This window comes from Hipposideros armiger, unplaced genomic scaffold, assembly GCF_001890085.2.
Source record: "Hipposideros armiger isolate ML-2016 unplaced genomic scaffold, ASM189008v1 scaffold_141, whole genome shotgun sequence".
NCBI classification, from domain to species: Eukaryota; Metazoa; Chordata; class Mammalia; order Chiroptera; family Hipposideridae; genus Hipposideros; species Hipposideros armiger.
The window spans coordinates 2,146,733-2,166,260 of NW_017731491.1; the positions used below are offsets into that span (position 1 = coordinate 2,146,733).

Genomic DNA, 19,528 nt, shown 5'->3' on the forward strand with positions numbered 1-19,528 from the left:
GAGGATGGATTTTAAGTGGACATACGTTTAAGAACTAATGCTCTGATTTTTCAGGCTAAGTACCACTTCAGCAGGCCAAAACCCTCTCAGGCTACCTATAGAACCTACATTATTTCCATATGTTCCCCCTTTGTAAAGACTATAAACACTTGCGGATATGGTGCCTGCTTAGCCATATGCTTATTTTGATGTTTTTAAAAATTAACTTAAACAGGTTGCATATGTATATGACATGAAATTACGATACAAATTCAAAATGTACCAAAGGATATGATAAAGAGTAACTTTCTCTTCTCCCAGTCCAACCCCGAGTAACACCACAGCTACCAGATTCTATGCACATACGAACATCCATGTGCAAATGTTTTTCTTTAAATACAAATGGTAGCACACATACACACTGTTTGTTTTTCATCTTTCTTTCTTCACTGAATATATCTTGAAGACTATTTTCTATTGTTTTTTTTTTCTATTGGTTCTTTTTAATGGCTGCATAATATACCTCTATATGGCTGCATCACCATTTATTTAACAGTGCCCTATGGATGGGCTCGTTTTTTTTTAAAAGATGTTATTGGGGAATTGGGAAAGGGGAACAGCCAAGTTGTTGTCCTTCAATCTTATTTGTGGAGGGCACAGCTAGCTCAGCTCCCAAGTACAGTTGCCATCTGGCTGCCCGTCGGCAGCTCAACGTCGCTCAGCTCAAGGTGCCGTGCTCAATCTTAGTAGCCCACCATCCCATGCGGGAGTCAAACTGGTAACCTTGTTGTTAGGAGCACGTGCTCTCACCAGCTGAGCCATCCTGCCACCTGTTGGCAGCTCAGCAGCAGTTCAGCTCACTGGCCCATGTGGGAATTGAACTGGCGACCCTATTGCTCAGAGCTCACGCTCTTAACCAACTGAGCCACTCAGCCAGCTCCAGGCTCGTATCGTTTTTTTTGTTGTTTTTTTTAGCTGAGCTATCCTGCCACCTGTTGGCAGCTCAGCGGCTGCTCAGCTCAGGCCGTGAATGGAACCGGAAACCCTGTTGCTCAGAGCCCGCACTCTTGAGCGAGCTCTTAACCAACTGAGCCACTCGGCCGGCCTCCTCGTATCGTTTTCAACCTTTGACTACACAAAGAATGCTGCAACAAATCTCCTTGTGTATAAGTTATTTTACATACATGCAAACATAACCATATAAAAAATTCCTAGGTGTCGAATTGCTGGAGTAAAGGTGTATTTTAAATGTGAGGAATTATTGGCAAATTGTGCTCTACAGAGGCTGTAATTTTGATGTTTTAAAAATATAGCTCCTTTGTACCAGTAATTGTACTTTCAACCAATCCCAGTATTATGAAAAGGCCCTATAAGGGGTCCTAGAGAGCGTATTTTATAAATTAGTGACAGAACAATCCCATGCTAGTAAGACAGGTCTAGGCAGGCAGAGGCTGTTGACTTCCCGGCTAGGAAAAAGGTGGGCACACAAAGGATCCCAAGACAGGGATGGTGAAGCTAGACAGCAGAGCCTTAGGACCCTGCCCCAAGGCCTTGGAGCTCTTGGGAAGTGCGACTTACGTTCTCCTGGGTGCCAAGATCTGGTTTGTGCCAGGTTTCAATTTTAATCAGAAAGTCTTCCTTCATGTACTCATTCTGGAAGGGAGAAAACAAAAACAAAAAAACCTTACGGTCACCAGGCTCAAAGTTGGACAACCATCTCCCATGACTGGATCATAGCCTCTGCCTTATAGTAACAACCTGCTTTACTGGGAGCCCACAATATGCTAGCCATGTATTATCTCATTTAATCCTCATCCCAGCCTGCAAGGTCTGTAGTAAGATCGCCCTCGTTTTATAGACGAAGGAAGTGAAACTCAAAGGGGTGAGGTGGCTTGTCTAAGGTCGCAGAGATAGTGATAGAGCTGGGCCTCAAAATCAGCTCTGACTTCAAAAGGGTTTAACCTCTCTGCCATACTACCTATGCACAGGGTGCTAATGGTTAATTAGTAGTGTGGGAAGAACACAGAAAGACTTCCTAACCAACCAAAAATGTTCACCACCGCCCTATTCCCACCAGCCAGCCTTTCGCTGAGGCCAGAAGTTCTTTTTTCAGCAAATTAACCCTTCATGCTAATTACTGTCTTCCTCCCTTAGTGCTTTTTAAAAATTGGAACTATGCAAAGGAGGAACACATCAGCCCATTAACTCCTTAACAGGAATTAGGTTTCCGGCAACTGCCTAAGTTGACCAGCAGGGACAAGGCATTGGATGAGGATGTTAAAGGGTAGAGAGAAGGGGCAATGACACAGGGGACAGTCATGGAAGAGAAGCCTTGCTGCCTTCATAATTTTGCCAAGGGTCAGTGCTCACTGGCGTCAACAGATGCCCAAAGGAAAAGTCCCACTTAGGTGAGCTAAACAGAAGTTTCTGTACAACCCTGAAAAGGCATGACCTGGGGAGAGTAAAGGAAAGCCTCAGGTCATTCTGTACATGTGAGACCCACAGCTAGGATGCCACGGTCCTGACTGCTGCACCTTACAGAGCCAATGTGGCTTAAAGCAAGGGGCCACTTTGCCAATTAACAGGTTCCTCCTTAGGACTGAAAGGATTAAGCCTCAACAGCTCCAAAAGTCACCCAAGAGAAAGAGGGGAATACCCAGGAACCTCTGGTGCAGTTACATTTATTTCTTCTTTTCTTATAAATCATCTACAATTCCAACCCCCTTGAAAATACTTACTGTAATAACTGCTCCAAGGCAACGGCATGGAAAGAAGAGAGAAAAAGATTAATGAGGATGAATAAATAGCTGCCTCTCAGCCTCAGAGGCCACAACAGCCAAAGACTTCTCCACTCCCTGGGGCATATTCCACAATCACCCTCCCAGCCCCAGTGAGTGCATTTGGTCCCTCAAAAGCACCAACTCTCACGTTTCAATCATTCAAAAACCCCAAAAGACCAAATGTGGAATTTAATTAAAGAGATGCCACTATCAGCTCGTTGAGATTCGTTCTAGCTGGGCAAGGAAAAGGGACTGGTTCTTATGAGCTGAAGCACTGAGACCCACCACTGCTCCAGAGCATCACCTGGTGTCCCCCCCACCCCCACCCACTTCCCAGGGCACAGAACAGGGCACTTTAGGCCAGGTCTGTCTATCTGCCTTCTGCATCCTTCCTCTCACTGTAACCAAACCTCTCACCCTCTACACTCCTGCTCATTGTAACGAGACCCCCTCGGAAAGCACAGTTCAATTATTTATCAGAGAAAATGACTGCAGCTCTAATGTCACTGGGGAACGGACTAGCTCTCTCTCCTCTAGCCCAGATCATTCTGTACCCTCTGAATTTAGGCGTTATCTCAATTTCTGATGGATGCCACACTGCCATGTTTGGATCGTTTATGGGGCTAATTGTTAAACACCGTAACTCCAAAACCACAACTAAGGTTACCTCTGAGGTTGAGATGAGGAAAAGGTGAAATATAAAGGATTAGATACACCTTGTAGAGAAATAACTCAAGAGACTATAGGAATTTCCCCGAATCCAATGAAAGAAACTTGGAAGCAAATACCAGATTAAGATTATAACTAAAAGGCCTACTGAAATAACTGCCATTATCAGCTTGGAGAAAACCGCGTTAACAAAAATGAAATGAATATCCATTGAAGGTAAGTCCAAAGAAGCCAATTTGGCAAAAAATTTCCAGCGCTGTCCTGGGAACAGGAGCCCTGGGCTGTGAATGTGGCACTTTTAGCAGCCCCATCCCGAGTGTGGACAGCACTGTCAGGCTGGCCTGGTTTGATGACACCAGCCACTAAGGTTCTCCAATTAACCACCCGATTCTGAATCCACATTCTGCAAGTAACTTTCTCCTAGTTTGGCCTCTGTAGGGACAAAATGTACTAATCAACAGACTCAAAAGTCTGATCATTTAAGCAAGTGAATGTTTCCATTTCATGGTGGCATTCTGATTATACTTTGGTTTCTCATGCAGAAGAATCCACAAGGAAAGAATGCCCTCATTAGGAAACAGGAAGACCTGGCTTCATTAGTAATTTTGTATTTCAATATAACTTAATATGTTGGCATATGGGGGTTTTATACATTAGTCTTTTTGAGACCCTGAGAAAGATTCACTCATTTCTGACAAACTAGGTTTCTGAGCCTAATTTGAAGGTGGTAACCCTCCGTGGCCTTTAATACCAACTTGGGTGACCAAACAATCATCCCTATTTTCTCTAGCCCTCCCTGCCCCTCCAAACAACTCTGCATTCACAGCATTCCCTATTCTTCAAACTGCAACCCTGGGCACACTGGAAAAGTCCCAGGAAACCCTTTGTAGTTATAAAATTGGGCTTTCCAAATAAGACTAATAAGGTACTTTAAAACCATGGCTTAGAGAGCCTGTCTGTATTCAGCCGAGGCTTAAGGCTAGAGGTAGAAAGGAGAAACATTTATTTTCCTCGCCGACTTTCATTCACAGACCAAACCCCACCTTACTCCCTCCTCACACCCCAACCTATCAGTTATGGGGGAAAGAGACAGGGAGAAATGAGAGGATGGAAAGAAGTGATAGTGAGTATTCCAAATCCATTTTCATTCCACTCAGAATAAGGATAGAGCCTTCCAAAAGGCACGAGGAATGTAATCCATGCTTCTTTATCCATCTCACCTTAAACTTTGATCTACTTAGGCCAAGCTTATATATCTGAACTAATCATCTTTCTCCCATCGACCCCCACAGGAAACTGGAAAGTAGCCTTCCTTGTTTATCTCTCTTACTTTAAAAGAGCAAGCATCTAACTGAACAGATCTAAGATTCAAGATATTTATTTCATATGATGGTGGATTCTGTAGTGTTAACACCCGCTGAAGAAACTAACCTTCTCTCCTCCCCCCCATTGTCTGCCTCTCCTCTTTATAGAGTATTTACAAATTACTTTTATCTCTTTTTTTTTTCTTTTGGCCAAGGGTCAGGATAATATGTGAACAAGCATTTGGTATCTAGAAAAACGCCCATGTCAGCTGCAGCACATTCCCAAGAATGACACAGAGGACAGTGGCATCTCTCAGTTGGCACGAGCTGTGTACCCAGAACCCTGCCCTGGGCATGGAGGAGTCCACGCTATCCGTTTGCCTCCTTTATGCCAAGTTGGCTAAGGTTTTTATGATGCATGCTCAATGCCTGCTAATCTTTTAGACATCAAAATTCACCTTTGGCCCTAGACCAGACATACCCAGGCACCGTGCACACTGTCTTTTAAGAAAGTGGGTGTATGCTTCTTTTCCAAGAATCTGACAGCTTCCTGTCCAATGCTTAGGGAGTAGTGACGTTCACATTTTCAGCTATGGCAATAAAACTCCAGGTGCTACACATCCCGGGTCCTATCAGTGATTGTTAATCTCCTGATACGAGGTTCCTGAACCTGTGTAGGGCCACTGAGGATTGGAGAGAGCAATGACCCTGTGCCCTGGACTTCAGTCATTCCCAAGTTCACAGGACAACAACCACATGGGTGGAGCATCCTCATCAGATGCAATCTAGGGAGTGTCAGACCCCAACAAATAAGGCAAGTGGAGTAGTACACGTAAACCGAGGCTAGCAGGAGGACCCCAGGGCCAGACAGTCTCTGCAAACAAATGTAGGCTGAAGGGGAAAAGGCCACACACCTCACAGACAAGTTCTAGGGCACCTCTAGGGACCACTGTAGGATATGGATCAGTACCAGCTTGGGCCCTCCATGAGATCTACTCTGAGATGGCCTTTGAGACCTAGGAATCCTGGAAAGCTAGGAGTCTGAACTACTCAAATAGAATCCCAGAAGGTCAAGAACAGAAAGTTCTCTGTGAAGGTTCCCATCTTTCTTTTCCAGAAACTCCATACAGAAGACGGGCCAAGAATAAGAAAATTCCACTCCCACCTTTAACTATAGAACATGTTGGTTTACCATAAGCTGTTGATCCCGGGCTCTTAACAGTACCCTCCCTCCTCCTTGCCCCCATCCAAACCTGGCATCACACTCCATGTGGTATATAACACATCTGAGGGGATAGCTGTTTCTACATCCTTTGTCATCAAACACTGGGCTTATTTTTGTACTTGTCCCCAGTGACATCAGTGTGTCCTTTGCTGTTTTCTTGGTGTCTAGGCCTGGCCGTTCCCCACGGCAGGAAGGCCACCCTACAGGCCCTTTCCTATGACTGCTGCTCTCAAGAGTCCCTGGCCTCAATGCCAAACACAAATATATCACATGAAAACTGGAAATTTCAGTATCTAACAATAAGGGAGCAGTTTAAAAAGATCACAGTACATTCATACAATGGAATACTACGCCGCCATTACAAATTTTTAAAAGTAGGAGACTACGTAGTGACAGGAAAAAGGTTCTCCATTTACTGAGTAAAATGAGCAATTTAATAATTAATATGATATGATCCAAAATTTGTCTGGAGAATGCATCTGGAGACTTTATATATGTGTGTATATGTAAGCATTGAAAAAAAAGAACTAGGAAAAAAAGACACATCAATGTTAACAGTCACTGCCTAGGGACAGGAGAATCATGGGTCATTATTTTCTTCTGTTTGTATGTACTTTCCAAAATTTCAACAGAAACTATTATTTTTGTAATCAGTAAAAACAATCAAAATTGGGCCGGCCGAGTGGCGCAATGGTTAAGAACTCGCTTGGGATGCCAGAGGGCCCCGGTTCGGATCCCACATATGAGGGTCAGTGACACTGCCCTCCACAGCTAAGATGCTGAACAACAGCTCAACCTGGAGCTGGGCTGCCATGAGTCGCCGGCGACGGCGTAGGCTGCACTCCCTGTGGCAGTGGGTTGCCATGGGCTACCGTGTGTAGCCAGCAGCCAGCGTGAGCGGCCAGCAGCCACAGTGAGCGGCCGTCCAGAAGCCGGCGACTGATCTGCCTCACCCGGGAAGAGCGCAATGATGGTGCCAACTTGGGCCAGTGAAGCAACATCCTCCACAACTAGATTGAAGAACAAAACGACAGCAACTTGTCTGTTCCCCTTCCCCCAATTTCCCAGCACTGTTCCCATCCCCCCAATTCCCCAATAAAAAAATCTTTAAAAAAAAACCAACAATCAAAATTATCATACTATCCCCAAATAAGAGGGGTTGGTTCTGTGCCATCTCAGCCCATCACTATTTGGTGGCTCCCACGCAGTTGGCTGCCGAACTGTACTAGACAACACTGACACTCACCATCAGCCTCAGCCTGAAAGGAGTCCCTAAACGCGTCCTTCCACTAGCTTAATCTGGAAAATAAGTGTGGGACACAAAACTCCAATTCACCCCCACCCCTGGGCTACTTGATCACACCCTCTGTCCATCTTGGGGCCTGAACTCCAGCTTCTAGCCACGTCTGCACTCACCAGTTCTGCAATAAGGGTAGGCATTCCATGCTTTCTCATGTATATTCAGGGCTCCCTCTGGGGCCAGCATTCGAACAAACGTGGGTACTTTGCTATAGTGAGAGAAAAGGATAATGAAGAGAAATGGAGGAGAGAATCAGAAGACAATAGGCTTTTACATCACATTCTTCAGGCCACAGCTCCAGCTTCTTCAACGGGGCGTTGACAAGTAAACTTCCATGAGATAAGTAGGTTACTCTTATGTGTTAGAAGCCACCTGTCAGAGCCTGATCCCCTTAACCCCCCGAGCTTGGCTGGCTACTAACATCCACCCACATCTAGCCCCACCACCCACCAGAAACAGGACAGTGGGTGAAACCCCAGGCTACCTGCCATGGCTTAGCAGCCATTACATTATCATTATGCTTTTCTCCAGAGCTCACCAGGCCCAGTGCATTATACTCTACAATGATGAGATACCAAGAATGGACCAGGCAGGTTTATGGACCAGAGTGAATAGGGACCTGAGATGATCTGATCTGCTGCTGTCAGTTCTGGAATGTCAGGAGGGCCTCAGGGCCATCTGCCTCCCAGGACAAAATATTTTCTTCTATTCAATTCTTATCTCAGGTTACAGAACAGCATGTTCAGTAAGAGCCCTTTTCTTCTTCTTCTTCTTTTTTTTTTTTTAGAGGTACATATATTCCTCTTCCTTAGTTTTTAACTGGTAATCTAAGTAGTCTTTAGCAGGCTCCAGCAATCTCATCAGCTTTAGTGCCTGAGGCCTAAGAAAAAAGAGTTAACCCCAGTAGAGAGCACTCAGGGTAGCCCTCTGAGATTCATTCACTCACTGCCACTCAGGTAGGTATTTCCATGTGCCAGGCACTGCGATACATACAGACACCACACAGACGTGCCTCATGCCCTCGTTACATTCTAGTGGGGAGTATAACCGACCAGGCAGAGGACAACACTGCACTGTATGTGCGTGCCATAATGGGCGAGCACAGGGCTCGGGAGGTAGAGCCCCAAGAACAGGGTGCAGAAGGCATGGTGCAGGGGGAGGTTCTTCAGGAGAATAAGGATTAAATGAGCACACAGAGTAGACAGTGAAGAGGACTGGGCTAGACAAAAAGATAGGAGTGTGGTGAGAAAAGACGGGAGAAGAGAGAGAAGTTCAGAGTAGCTAGTGTAAGGTATGAGGTGGGGAATACAAGAGAACCTGCAGAGGCTGGGTCATAAAAGATCCTGTAGGTTACGTCAAAGGGTGTGGACTTTATCCCAGAGGGCAAAGGGAAGCCTTCTATAGCTTGTAGGCTGGGAGCAACAGCTCTGTCTTCTGGACAGAACAGTCAAAGCTGTGCGGACAACTGGAAAGCACGAAGACCAGTTAGAAGCCACATTAGTAATCAAGGCAAGAGATGATGGAAGGAAATGGGAAGGTCAGAGGTACTACGAAGATGGAGTCAACAGAACTTGATTTGATATAAGGGATGAGGAAGAGGGTGGTGGTGAACCCGTGTTTCTGAATGGGGCAACTAGACGGCTGACAGGAAGGCTTTGGTCCTCATGGGGAGAGGTGGATGTGGCATTCAGCACATTTTTTTTTTTTTCCCCAGTTGGGTGTTTGGGGTTATACCCTCTCTAGGAAGGAAGAGGGTAAGACAGGCCCTACAGCCCTCCATAGATACAAACTTCTTCTGTGAAACTTCGGCTGGACCAGCTGAGTCCTGAGGAACCAACTGGCCCCTTCTACCAACCTCACTGTCCCTTTTCAAAATCCTCTTTAAAAAATACGAATGCAACTACAGGAAAGATATATCTCGAGCCTTATCATTATATTTAAATTTTTTTTTTAATTTATTTTTCAGCTGACATACATCTCGAGCCTTATTTTAATCAACCGTTAATGGCTCGGTAAGGACGGGTTGACAGTCAACTCAGGAGTAGGAATGGAGGATGATGAAGAGGAGACATGGAGGTAAAAGCACAGTGGCAAGGACATGGGATCAGGGTGAGTTTTCTCCCCCCACTTCACAGTGATGCTCTCTTCCTAGCTCCAGCACTCACAGAATCTTGCCCCGTCTGGGCTAGCACTCTTACCTCTCCAGAGCAGCTGACTACATTAAATAAGGGATTTTACCCAATTAAGATGAAATTGGTTTTAGTTCAGTTTGGTGACTAGAAATTAAGATTTAGGTTCAAGTTGCACAGTAATGTGGGATATACTTAATGCCACTGAACTATAGCCTTAAAAATGGTGAATTTTGTGTTATGAATATTTTACCACAATTTAAAAAAATATTCAGGTTTATTTTTTGCAGTTCTGGATAGTTTTTAAAACTAGCCTGGTTCAACCTCCATTCAAGCTGGTATATGTTTACTATTGCTTTCGACGGCCTTTGGGTCCGCTCAGAGTTTGCTGAAATACTACTGCTTTGGTTAGGGATTCAGCACATCTGTGTGGTTTGCTATGGATTTTGGTATACAAATCAGTTCCAATATTTAAATATTTATGTCTTTGATCCAAAGAGAGGTACCAAAATTTCTCTGGTAGCTGATTTTACAATATCAGAATTTAAAATACTACCTGACCCAGCAGTTCCACTTTTAGGAGAGTTTACTATAGATTTACATACAGAAGTACATCAAAAGATTTGCGCAGAAGGAGTTTTACTGGAGTACTGTATGTAAACATCTGGAAATGACTATTAACATCCCTTAAGAGAAGACTGGTGAAACAACTTACAGCACAGCTGTACAAAATAATAGTGTGTGTACTTCAAAAGAATGAGGCCAAATATGCTGACAGGGAAAGAAAAATATGATATGGTAAGTAACAAAGAGTAAAGTCAAGAACAGTATGTATCAGTATGATCCTATTTATGTAAGATAACAATAAAAGAAACGAACACCCATTTATACACATACACTCTCCCTCTCTTTCTCTCTCTCATCTATACTCACAGACAATGAGTACTGCTGTGGGAAGGGCCCACAAGAAACTAAACACTACCACCTCTGGGGACTGGGAGCCTGGTGGGGCAAGTATTACTTTTAAAAAATAAAAAACAAAACAAAAACCCTTTAAATAAACAAAGACGTACTACCACCTACACCCACTCTCACAGGTGAAGCAACCTGAACAACCAGCTAATAGCCTGGAAACACACCCCTCCATTATCCATTATCTCCACTTCAAAACCAGGCCTCCTTCCAACTCTGGGCCACCGCACGTACCTCTGTAAATGGTAGATCTTGTGTGTGTACTGGCCTTTTTCACCGTCCTTCTCATAGGGCTCGTTCACCAGGACTTCCACGCCTTCACCACCACCCGTTTCATTTTTGCTGGCCTCAGCCACAGAATACAGCTGGCCTACTTGATACTACAGTAACAGAGAGATGGGAGTTAATTGTCAACGCACAATCTTCTTGACAGTTATACATAGTCCAGTTGCCGGTAACTGTCCAATTAGATCACTCTGGGGTCCCATCATCCGAGAGCTCATTCTGAAGTTTCAAATGGGGCCTTACCCAAATCCGCCCAAAGCAACTGAGAACACTGCTCCATGGCCTCTCTTTAGCCATCAGAGGTGTTTAATTTCATCCTTCCCATTTTCACACCACCATCCATCCAGAAAACAGAGTACAGAGTCCAAGGTAGCTTTGTCCTGGACCTGCTTCTGCTATTAAGACCCCAAAACAAAGTCTGGGTTAACTGCTTGAAGTCTATGTATCCTATTCATTTAAACAGATCCTAAGACATGACTTCTTGTCAAAGAAAGTTACCCAGTGCTCTGTGAAATCCACCTGTGCTATAAAACTGGCTCATCTACTTGCTTTTTCTCCAATGTTGGGCCCCTCCCCACCCTGCCAGTAGCTCAGAAAACAGTCTTGCAGGCCACCACCAGACCTCCTGATGCTTTCCAGATTCCTGGCAGGGCTGAAGCAAGTGCCCTGCTTCCCATATTAGATAGCACAGATTCCTACCCCACGGTCTGTGCTGGCTGGGTACACCCTCTGTGTTGGCACTCACTAGATGGCAAAAGCCTAGTTTTCCTTTATTTGGGTCACATGCCACCCTATCAAGTCACCAGTCAAGATCACTGGCCTCCTCTGACCCCCTCAGGACAACTCAGTGTTAGGGCCAGTGACCTGGGCAGTGCTCTGGCCTGGCCCTTCTGTTTCCTTCTGTCTGAGGGAAGCTGCGTGGAGGGAAAATTAAGGTGAAAAGAGAACGAACAGGGACAGTTCATGCAGCAAGATACATCTATACCAAAGGATGCATCTTCCCTGTCTCTGCCAGCACCAATCAGGCACAACAATTTACAAAGTATGAGAAAAAGGTACTTGATTACCCAACATGTTGTGGGGAAAGATAAAGGCTTTTCTCGCCCTCTATGCCCCCTCTCCAAGCTCCTGGTACTCCCAGGAGTGAAATACGAGAGCATTTTGTTTCCCTTTGGGATTAAAACAGAGAGGCTGCCACTTAAACCACTGCCTGCAAAAGCAAGGAGCAGAGGGAGCTTCCAGGGCTGTTTCACCTCAAACTTGGAAGCCGACTCGACCAGGCAGCTTCCTAAGCACCACAGGGAAATTCTGGGCAAAGTCCAGAAGGCGAAGCAGCAGACCAGGACAATTCACTGTTCACCACGAAGCTGAAAGAGCCCTAACATCCAAAGCAAAATCCCAGCACAAAATGCCAAGGAAAGGCCCAGGCAAGCAACCAAGGCTCAGTTAATCCCATAAAGAGGAGCATCTGGGTGACAGCCAGTCATCTTGACCTTGCTAATCCAGAGCAACATAAGTGTTGTTTGCCTCAGTGCCCCCATGGAACCCCAAGCTGTCCCTGTGCCTTTCCAAGGCCTAGCTGAGGCACACATGAAAACCCCTACCAAGTGGGTCAGGGTTTGGCTGAGCCAGGGGTTCCTAAGAAGGAACAGTAATTCTGTTTCAAAGAAGTCATGAGAACATCTAACCCCTGACTCAGCAATCCTAAAGGGCAGGATGGGGAAAGAGCCTGGTGGCAGGCACTGCGTTGCTGCTGGTGGTGCTACTTGGGGAGGGGCTCCAGGAAAAGACTAATCCCCTTCATTGCTTCCTCTTCAGCTGCAGGAATCAGAGGGCAGGCTCTAAGGGGATCAGTCTGTTGGGCTGGCATCTTCCCCCTTTCATCTCTTTTGATAGTCTGATCCTTTAATCCCAATGAGACAAGTGAAGGCAGTTTTGTTAATCCAAAGGGGTAAATAAGTAAGACTGGCCTCCACAAGCTACAAGTGAGGGGCACTTCCCTTTGGCATTGTGGCTCCACACCCTGAGAAAGCAGAAAGCAGCCAGACCCAGGCGGGGTAGAGGTGAAGGTGAGACCATTACATTAGACAAAGAGCCCCTAGGAGACTGAGATCCAGGTGTCAGGCCTAGGACATTGCTCCCTGCCCTTGAGGTTTGTTTCCTTGTCCCAAAGAACTAATAATACACTCAGCTAAGGAAAACAGAGACTCCACCACTTTGGCAATCTGGGAGTGGGAGCCCAGGAAGATGTAGTGGGTGTGCCTGAAACATTGACATAAAACATGTCATGGGGGTGGCCGGTTAGCTCAGTTAGTTAGAACGCAGTGCACATAACACCAAGGTTGCTGGTTCAATTCCCGCATGGGCCACTGAGATGCACCCTCTACAACTAGAATGAAACAACTACTCAACTTGGAGCTGATAGGTGCTGGAAAAACACACTGTTCCCCAATAAAATTTTAAAAAAACAAGAAAGAAAAAAAAAACCTCATGTCATAAAAACCAGCAGAGCTGTTTGTCCCACCTCTTTGGCCCTGTACGGCCAGTTACCATAGGGGGATGGTGCCATGCAGCTCTGGAAATGAAAAGTAAAACAGCCCTGCCCACAGTAGAGGGAAGGCCAACTTGAGCCAGAAACCACTGTTGGACACACCCATGTGGAACCGCCAGGGCTTTCTTGCTCTGCTGCAGAATGCCTAGAAACCCTGAACATTAGGCCAAAGGCTCACTATTTCGGCTCCAAAATATTGATTCAGGCCATCAGGATGGTTATAAAGACATGTTCTCTCTCTTCTCTTTCTTCTCTTTCCCCCTAAATCAGAAAGCTCTGAGGGCCTCAAATTATGGCCGCCAAGTAGGAGGTGAATCCAACACAACACTGGGTTGTTCCCAAGGGAACCATGAGTCAGGATGGGGTTAATGATAAAAACTCTGAGAAGGTTGATCATTACTTGTTTCTTCATCAGCCTCCCATTCAAGATTTTCTTATCTTCTGGAACTAAGGTTCAAGCCATCAAAAGAGCAGTCCCTGCTTCAAACCTAGGCCATGCACTGCTTTCTCATCAGCAGTTTCCAGCTGAGAACAGGCTGACCATCACCGGGCAGACAGATGAATCCTAACCAGCACTTCCCCAGTCCCTGCTTACTTTTGGCTCTGCTCACCCCACCCCACCACTTCCTCAAAGCTGCAGAAAATAAAACCATCACAAGCTAAAAACCTTTCATCGCAGACACTCTGAAGGTGGGTTCCCCTTTCCCTCCATTCTCGGTCATAAGCAATCAGTGTTCTGGCCCCTCCAGCCTTACTGCAGAGCAGCCAGAAGGCAATCTGGACAGTGCGGGCCCTCCTGTGTCTGCCGCACTTCTCAGAGATATTTCCACCCTTCATTTTATCAAGAAACTCCCTGTGAAAAGACGCGTTTCACCCCTAAACGCCACACTGAGGTACTCCTGAGTTCCTGGGGACATCTTCCTGACTGGGAGTGGAGGGGATCATGCTGTACAGCAGAGAGGGAGTCACTGGACCCCCAAGAGCCGAGTTTCAGGGCGAGGGGCATGCTGGGCCCTCCTGCTTGGCCTCCTGGTTTAGAAAAACATCACTTGCTATTTTTCACAAAGATAGCAAGGTCCCCAAAGCAGGTGGGTTAACAGGGTTTCCCAAGCCAACATGTCAGCCCAAGCATATGGTTCCCAGGCCCCAGGTACATCTCAGGTGCCTCCAGGGATCGCAGCATCTGTCCACCAGCCCCCTTTCCCAGCTCCCCCAGTCTCACTTCTCTTAGCCTTCTTTCCCAGAATTCCCAGACCAAGTTCGAGGCCCACCTCTGGCTCCCTCCCTCAGGTGTCCACAGCTCTTATCAGATGTGTAGCCTACCCCTGGAGACAATCCTCTAGGAGACCAATGCCTGCCCACCCCTTTTGGCGGGTCAAGAAGCTTGGATAGTTGTCTCATCTAAAATATGCTACGGGCTCTGTCGGCCTGATTTCATTTTTCAAAGGTCCAGTTCATATTTGGAACAGATTGGAAGTTATCACAGGAACTTCATGCTGACACTGCAGGAAAGAGAATGACTGAGGGCACTATACTGGCTGACAAACTTCACCCAAACTTGAGCTTAAATGGAAGCTGGGAGGGGGGAGTGCCCTGTGGATTCAGAAGGAAGCAAAGAACAAGGCTGCGCCAGGAGAGGAAAGTGGAGGAAGTGCAGAGAAAGGGTGGGACAAGGGAGGCTCTGATAATTCTCTGCTGTCCAACAGACCGACTCTGAGTCAGCATGGCCTATGAACCTTCTTGTGGCAAATCCTGCCAGATCCCCATAGACAGGGACGTCAGGCCCAAGAACCATAAAAGGACAGAGGGCAAGCCAAGTCCATTTGTTATTTCATGCCCTCCGTAAAAGGAGGGCTCTGGGCCTTGGTCTTTCCAGCAGTCACCTAGAGTGTAGCTAGGGAGGGCTCCAGAGATTTCCTGCCCTGCTGGTTTATTGCACAACTGGAGAGAGCCATGCACACTTCCCAGTCGAGTCACGGAGGTCCCAGAAATGCACACACTCAGTCCCCTCAATAACATGTTCCCGAACAGGCACAGTCCCAGCAGGTAAAGGGGGCTAGTTTAGTTTCTATTTAGTCACCTAGTATGCCAACAGCTTGAGGCAGGTTGCACACAGTTGCCCAGACATACAAAAGAAATGCCTTCCTTCAACTGAAAGTGGTACCAGGAAAATTCACATCGAGTACTGATTATCTCTATGTTAGAACAATCATGAAAACCATATGAAGAGTTTGGGCCACTTGGAGCCCAACTTAGCTAACGGTCATGATCAATTATATACAACTATGGATAAAAATGAAGAAGGACTTACCTCATCTACAGACACAGGCAGGATGACTCGACTATAAGAGAGGGAAAATAGTATCAACTTCAGGCTCTGAAACCTGCCCAAGGCTCTTAAAGCATCCTCTTAGAATAGTATTAAACATTTTGTTGCATATGACACTATACTCACTGTCAGAAACCCAGCAGAGAGTGGCCCCCAATGCTTCAAGGCTTGGATGCTCTGTGCCCTTCTGGCATCCCATTCAGAGCCCTGTGATCGGTGCAAACCTATCCCCCAACCAGCTACTTCCCAGGCCTCTGACTCACATTTGGGACTGTCTTCTCCCTCTCTTCCACTAATATCTTCCTCAATAAAACTTGCCAATGAGTAAAACAGAGAGGTTAACACAGGAGGACCCACCCCTGCAAACACTGAAGCCAAGAGGAGGGAGGATTCACACCTGAAGAATCAGGCCCTGGGGATTTACATCTCTGTGGATCCAACTTCCCAACAATAGCCCTCAAGGTGAAAGGCTAGGAAGGGGCCAAGCTCCATGGGGGCTTAATTACTCTAAGAACATGCACCAACCATCTCGGTTCTGAGACAGGATATTACAATACAATCTACTACCACAAAGCCACCAAGAGAGGACACCCAACTTGTGTCCTGACCTCCAGAAGCTGTCCATAGGCACCTCAACTGATCATTCACCACACTGGTTGGAACTCCTCAAAGGTGCAAGGGCTAGCAACACTCCTCCAGGTGGTTTGCATTTGTAATGCAGAGCAACAGCCAACCCCCAGTTTAAAGCTTTGAGGTCAGAGGGCTGAGACAAAAAACGCTGTCATACAAATCAAGCCAGCCCCCAAGTGGGGATGGTCAGTTTCCACATCCTAGCTGGAACCCCCTGGAGCCTCCTGTATCTTGTGTGCTTGGTGCAGCATGAGCTGCTATGCTCTCTGTCCTGTGCAGTGGTTCCGCTAATCAGAATCCTTGCTCCAGGCTGGTAAATAGCCCGCTCACTATTTTCTAGTTCCACAAAGGTCCCCAGGTAAAAAGAAGCACACTGAGGGGTCTGAGAAAAACATCACACTACGGGCAAAGCACTGGGCAGAAAAGTAGCAGGAAAAACAAAATGGGCTTCAGGTCTTTACTGCCTACTAACACCCCTCTTCCAGAATGACTCAAATAACGTAAATCCTGCAGGTTATCGGATGCTGCCACTAATGCTCTCCTCCCATTAGAGAAAGCCGGCAATGCAGAAAAACGCTCCAACTTGGAGTCCACAATTTCTGCACCCTCAGTAGAAACTTCCTAGAAAACAATCCGCCTTTTATCTTCAAGAACAGCAGCAAAAATCATACCCAAGAATTTGCAGAAATCAAATCAAGGAGAATCCTGTTAGAGGAAGTGTCAGAAAAATCAACAGGGACAACCTCCAAACCCTGGGTGGGCATCAAGTCTCCTCCTTGAAAGGGACTGGCATTAGCCAGTTCCTGGCAGGATGCTCTGGGCCGCTTACATTACAGCTGCACACCCGGACATCTCTCCCTGACTCCTTGGAAGCAAAACCACTCCAGTAGCACTAGGGTGCAATTCCAAAGGATAGGGCCACAGAGGCAGTGCTGGGCTGAGACTGGAGCTGTGCTTACTTCAGTGTGACCTTCACTCACACCCTTCCCAGAGCTGCAACGCTGCAGCCACAGCCAAATGTCTCATGCCCCCCTCCGTGTCCCTTGCCTAGGGATGCACACACGTTCCTGAACACACACAGGGCACAAGTCAGGCAGGAAGGAAGCGCAGATGACAGGCAGGCTCTGCACCTTGGACCTTTCCCTGGCTGGCTTCAAGGGGAGGAGAACAAAGAATGGGAAGGGCAGACCTCTTCAAAACTCACTCAGATCTCTTCTGAAGGTCCCTCCCCTTCCCTGCCTGATTGTCTTTACAAAACTACAGGTTTCTACAGATTCTAGGATTCATCTGGGGATAGAAAAAAGGATCAGGAGAATGGGAAAAGCCTGTCATCTGAACAGTCAAGATTAGAACCCAAAGCACACCATGCTCTCCCCCTGTTGGCATCCCAAGATTTTTCCTCCTCACTACATAAAGCTCCGAGCCTGGCTGAATCAGTTTCAGACTGGAGGTCAAGAAATAAAAGAAGGGCTTCGAAATAATGCTCTTCAAATGAGGTGTCAAGCTGGGATGACACCTGAATTTCTGCTCCTCCCTTTGTTATCCAAAGCTCCACACTAAGTCTTAAATGTCCTAAACATCTCCAAGAAGCAAGTCAGATGCGATGGAGCAAAGCGCCTTCACTGACAAAATGGAAACAGCCCTCCGCACACCTGCCTGGCTGCTAACTGAGTTCCACCAGTTGCTCTCGACTTGGACATCTCCCACTTTCAGAATTCCTGGATTTCTGGAATGCTGCCCACCTGCCTTCCCCTCCAGGGAAGCACAATTTTACTATAAATTCCACACACATAAATCCAATCTCTCCTCTTTGGAAGGACAAGTCCTGAGATGTTTCCTTGGAACCATGAGCTTCAGGGATGGGTCATCTCACATTTGAAAGATTTAGCCATCCAAACATCCTCACCTGTCATCCATCCAATCCCCTGGGCTGCAGGAGCAAGTCCATCCCTGCACCTCCTCCCACACATCACTAGTTGCCCACTTGAGTCACACCACTCAAGCACTTCCTCATCTTTCACTGTCTTTTCTCAATTAATGGCTTTATGGCAACCTCCGCAATTCCTCAAAGCAATTCCCCATCTCTCTGCACCAAGACTGAGAATTCCCTAGGCTGCCCCTGCCTCCCACTGCCACTCCAGTTAATTCTTATATTTATTCACATTCTCTTTCCAAACTGTCTTCTACCCTGTTAACATCCTACCCTTTTCCATCACCATCACTCCTCCATATCACTTCAGCCCCTCCCCAATATTTTCTGGGCTCCTCACCCAAGTGTCTCCGAGTTCCAAGCAATCATCTTAAGTAAGCATTGTTTTCGCAATATCTTCTCTTCTGTACCTGCCACTTGGGCATCATGTCATGCCACCAGTCCCCTCTGCTATCTCCTTAGATCCTTCCCCTGTCACCCAAGCCTGGCCTTGACTCCCTGGTCCTTTTCCTGTGTCCACTTATGACAGTCCTTCCCCTGATGCCTAAGGCAGCCACTTATTCCCCAGGTTGCCCTCAGCGCTCCTCCCCATCATCTCAGCTCCATTCCTGAAGGGGTCTTACCTGATCTTCCGAGCCCCTTAGTATCTGTGCAGCCCCCAAGCCCCTCCCCAGCCCTGGCTAGCTCACCCACCCTGCCTGCCCTTGTCTAACTGTTCCTCAGCCCCTCAGACAACTCCTCCCTCTTCCGCAGGTCCTCTCGCCACTCCTGCAGTTCTGGCTGGTCCCTACGTCCCTCGGCCCCCACTAAAGAACCAGCCCACATCTCAGCCAGTGCTCTGGATCCCTTCAGCCCCTCCTCGTGCCTTGTCCGGCTCTTACTGTCCCCCTGACCCCTTCTCAGGCCCCGTCGGGCTCTCATTGTCCCCTCGGCCTCTCCTCAGGCCTATTCGGCCCTCACTGCCCCTTGGGCCCCACCTCAGGTGCTGCCTGTCCCTCTCTATTCCCGTTGGTTCCACCTCAGCCCCTGCTGGGCCGCCTTACAGCCCATCCAGCGCTCTCCATCCCCTCGGGCCCCGTCCGGCCGCTGCGTCCCCTCCGCCAGGCCATCAGCCTCCCTGGTCGTCATCCCCGACTCTGCCTTCCTCCTCGCTTCCGCGCGGCCGGCCGGACACTCACTACTCCTTGAGCAGCACCATGTCGCTTCGCGGCTCGGCGGCTGCCTGCTGCCCGCCCGGCTTCCCGCCCGTTTCCCGGCGGCCGCTCTCCCCGTGGCCTGGCCCGGCCCGGCCGCCTGTGCGCCTTCGTCGTGGTCTGCTCCGTCCCCGCCGCTCTCGCTGCGGTCGCCGCGCCGGGTCCTATGTCCCGGCCTCACCGACTCCCGCGCCTCTGCCGACGCCGCCCGGAGCTCCGGTTCCGCAGCGCCGCGCGGGGGCGGGGCGTCTC

General features: G+C 47.6%; 1 protein-coding gene across 3 annotated transcripts in view; it reads right to left on the minus strand.

Annotated features, from left to right (window-relative positions):
* PITPNA (phosphatidylinositol transfer protein alpha) overlaps nucleotides 1–19,528 on the minus strand; it is a 40,233-nt gene extending 20,705 nt beyond the window's left edge. For all 3 annotated transcript variants that reach the window (XM_019650473.1, XM_019650474.1, XM_019650472.1), the window contains exons 1-6: nucleotides 19,262–19,528; nucleotides 15,506–15,536; nucleotides 10,593–10,738; nucleotides 7,374–7,465; nucleotides 2,718–2,725; nucleotides 1,558–1,632 (exon numbers count right to left, since the gene is read on the minus strand). In XM_019650473.1, the coding sequence (XP_019506018.1) occupies nucleotides 1,558–1,632; nucleotides 2,718–2,725; nucleotides 7,374–7,465; nucleotides 10,593–10,738; nucleotides 15,506–15,536; nucleotides 19,262–19,281 (372 nt within the window). In that variant the 5' untranslated portion in view covers nucleotides 19,282–19,528. The remainder of the gene's footprint in view (nucleotides 1–1,557; nucleotides 1,633–2,717; nucleotides 2,726–7,373; nucleotides 7,466–10,592; nucleotides 10,739–15,505; nucleotides 15,537–19,261) is intronic.